The sequence below is a fragment of the Octopus bimaculoides genome, chromosome 18, assembly GCF_001194135.2.
Source record: "Octopus bimaculoides isolate UCB-OBI-ISO-001 chromosome 18, ASM119413v2, whole genome shotgun sequence".
NCBI lineage: Eukaryota > Metazoa > Mollusca > Cephalopoda > Octopoda > Octopodidae > Octopus > Octopus bimaculoides.
Genome location: NC_068998.1, coordinates 52,498,213 through 52,500,564, shown reverse-complemented (window position 1 = coordinate 52,500,564; position 2,352 = coordinate 52,498,213). Strand labels below are relative to the sequence as shown.

The window sequence follows — 2,352 nt, the reverse complement described above, 5'->3', positions numbered from 1 at the left end:
ATATATGTGGGAGAATTTACGAAAAAGACAACAGACGAAGACAGGTGGTGTAAACAACAAATGGATGTATTAGTTTAACGCTCGGGAATAGAGAAAGTCTTTGACGTTTCGAGCCTACGCTCTTCAACTGAAAGAAACACAAAAAGAAACAAGGAGAAAAAAAATAAATGTAGTGGTCAGCGATCTATCATGGCGAATGCCGGATATATATATATACGACGGGCTTCTTTCAGTTTCCGTCTACTAAATCCACTCACAAGGCTTTGGTCGGCCCGAAGCTATAGCAGAAGACACTTGCCCAAGGTTCCATGCAGTTGGACTGAACCCAGAAGCATGTGGTTGGGAAGAAAGCTACTTACCACACAGCCACTCCTGCGCCTATTTATTTATTTATCTATTACCATTTTCTCTTTTTTTTTTGTAAGAAATCGTAAAATGACAACACACGAGTTAGAAAAATATACAAAAATAGAAATATAAAGATGAATATTAGAAGTAAAGTGTTTACTTACTGCCGAGCCTATCACGTCGAAGGTCCAACCAAGGGTAGGAAAGAGGATACCAACTGTTCGCTAATGGATGCGGTCGGTGAGCGGGTACTTTAATCACCCCACTTGCTCCTGAAGCCATCTGCAGTCCACAAGGGAAGGTGGGAAGCGACAAAAGACTCCCTGATAACGTCGTTGCCAGACCGGTAGCTAGGGCCGCCGAAGCAGCGTGTGTTGCTTTCATATCCGCTACAGACGAAGGTCCGTGATTGGTCGGACTGGTCGAGAGTTCAAGATCGGATTTCGGCGATGGTGACGCCGAACGAGAAAAAGGAATGGAGTGCGTGTCCATGTTGTTGCTATTACTATCATTTGTGCTGTTGTTGTTGTTGTTGCTGTTGTTGTTGTTGTGGCTGTTGCCACCAAATAAAAGAGTCGGTGAAGTCGGTGTGCTACTGCCGCTACTACTGCTACTGCTACTGATACTACTGCTGTTGTTGTTGTTGTTGCTGATGCTGTTTAGTATAGTCGGGCTACCCCCGTTTGTCAAACAGATGTGGGTTTTATTATTGTTAGTATTACTACTAGCGATCTTATTATGACTAACACTGTTAATGCTACTATTCCTACCACCACCACTACTACTACTACTGTTACCGCTACCATTACTACCACTATTATTGCTACTACTAATACTACTACTATTACTACTACTACTATTCATAGCACCAACGCCACTACCACCGCCAGCATTTGAACACGCATTGCTGTGACTGTTGTTATTGTTGTTGTTGTTGTTGTTGGTTTCGTTACTAATAGTGGTAGTATTAGTAGTAGTATTACTGTTGCTGTTATGGATGTGGTGGTGGGGAGGGTGGTGGTGGTGGTGTGGATGGTGGTGGAGATGGTGCATGTGTTGGCTATCAATGGCGGATTTCAGACCATTCGATAACTGGTAATGGTTCCCGTTATTGTTGTTGTTGTTGTTACTGTTGTTGTTAAGATGTTGTTGCTGCCGTTGTTGTTGGTGTTGGTGTGAGAGATTCGTGTGGAGTGGGTGGGGTTGCGTTTGCTGGGGGTGAACATGCAGCGAGTAGTGCCGGTTGTCATGGCAACCACGCTTGCCATCGTCGCAGCAATCCCCTTCTACCTCTTCCCTCTCCTCCTCCTCTTCATCATCTTCTTCCATCTCCACCTCGACTTCTACTTCCTCATCTTCCTCCATATCTCCGCCGGCCCCCGCGGACCCACCGCTTCCGTTCTCTTCCCTCTCTTTCCGCATCTCGCTGTCGTCCTCCTCTTCCACTCCGAGGATCCGGCTGATGCCAAACGACAGTTTCGACCTCGGAGTCGCTGTTATCGGTGTTGTGGTCAACATGCTCGGCAAAGATATTGGCAAAGTGGTGACCACGCCAAGAGGCAGGCTCGAAACCGGAGATATAGGACAGCGATCGTAGCGCTGCTGTTGTTGCTGTTGCTGCTGATGATGAGGAGGTGGAGGAGGGAGGTGGTGATGTGCTTGCTGAGCGCCGCAGAGAACGTTGTAGCTGGTCAGAGAATGGAGTGGGGACGATCTCAGGTTGCCCAGCCTGGACAGAGGCTGGGCGGCATTGGTTGTCGTCGTCGTTGTTATTGCTGGTGGGGGTGGCGGTGGTGGAGGTAGTGGTAGTGATAACGATGGTGGTGGGGGTGGCGATGCGGCCGGGGAGGTTACAGCCATCGGCTCTACGGAATTGACGCTGGGCAGAGGGGCAACGGTAGCAGCAGCAGCAGCCGCAGCCGCAGCAGCGGCGGCGGCGGCGGCGGCGGCGGTGACGGCGGCGGTGACGGCGGCTACTGGTGACGGTGGTGGCGACGAAGAGGA

General features: G+C 49.3%; 1 protein-coding gene across 1 annotated transcript in view; it reads right to left on the bottom strand.

Annotated features, from left to right (window-relative positions):
* Positions 1 to 2,260, bottom strand: part of LOC106873579 (transcription factor mef2A-like) — a 41,569-nt gene extending 39,309 nt beyond the window's left edge. Inside the window, exon 1 of the mRNA XM_014921011.2 lies at positions 513 to 2,260. Coding sequence (XP_014776497.1) covers positions 513 to 2,208 — 1,696 coding nt within the window. The 5' untranslated portion in view covers positions 2,209 to 2,260. The remainder of the gene's footprint in view (positions 1 to 512) is intronic.
* Between the last annotated feature and the right edge of the window lie 92 nt (positions 2,261 to 2,352).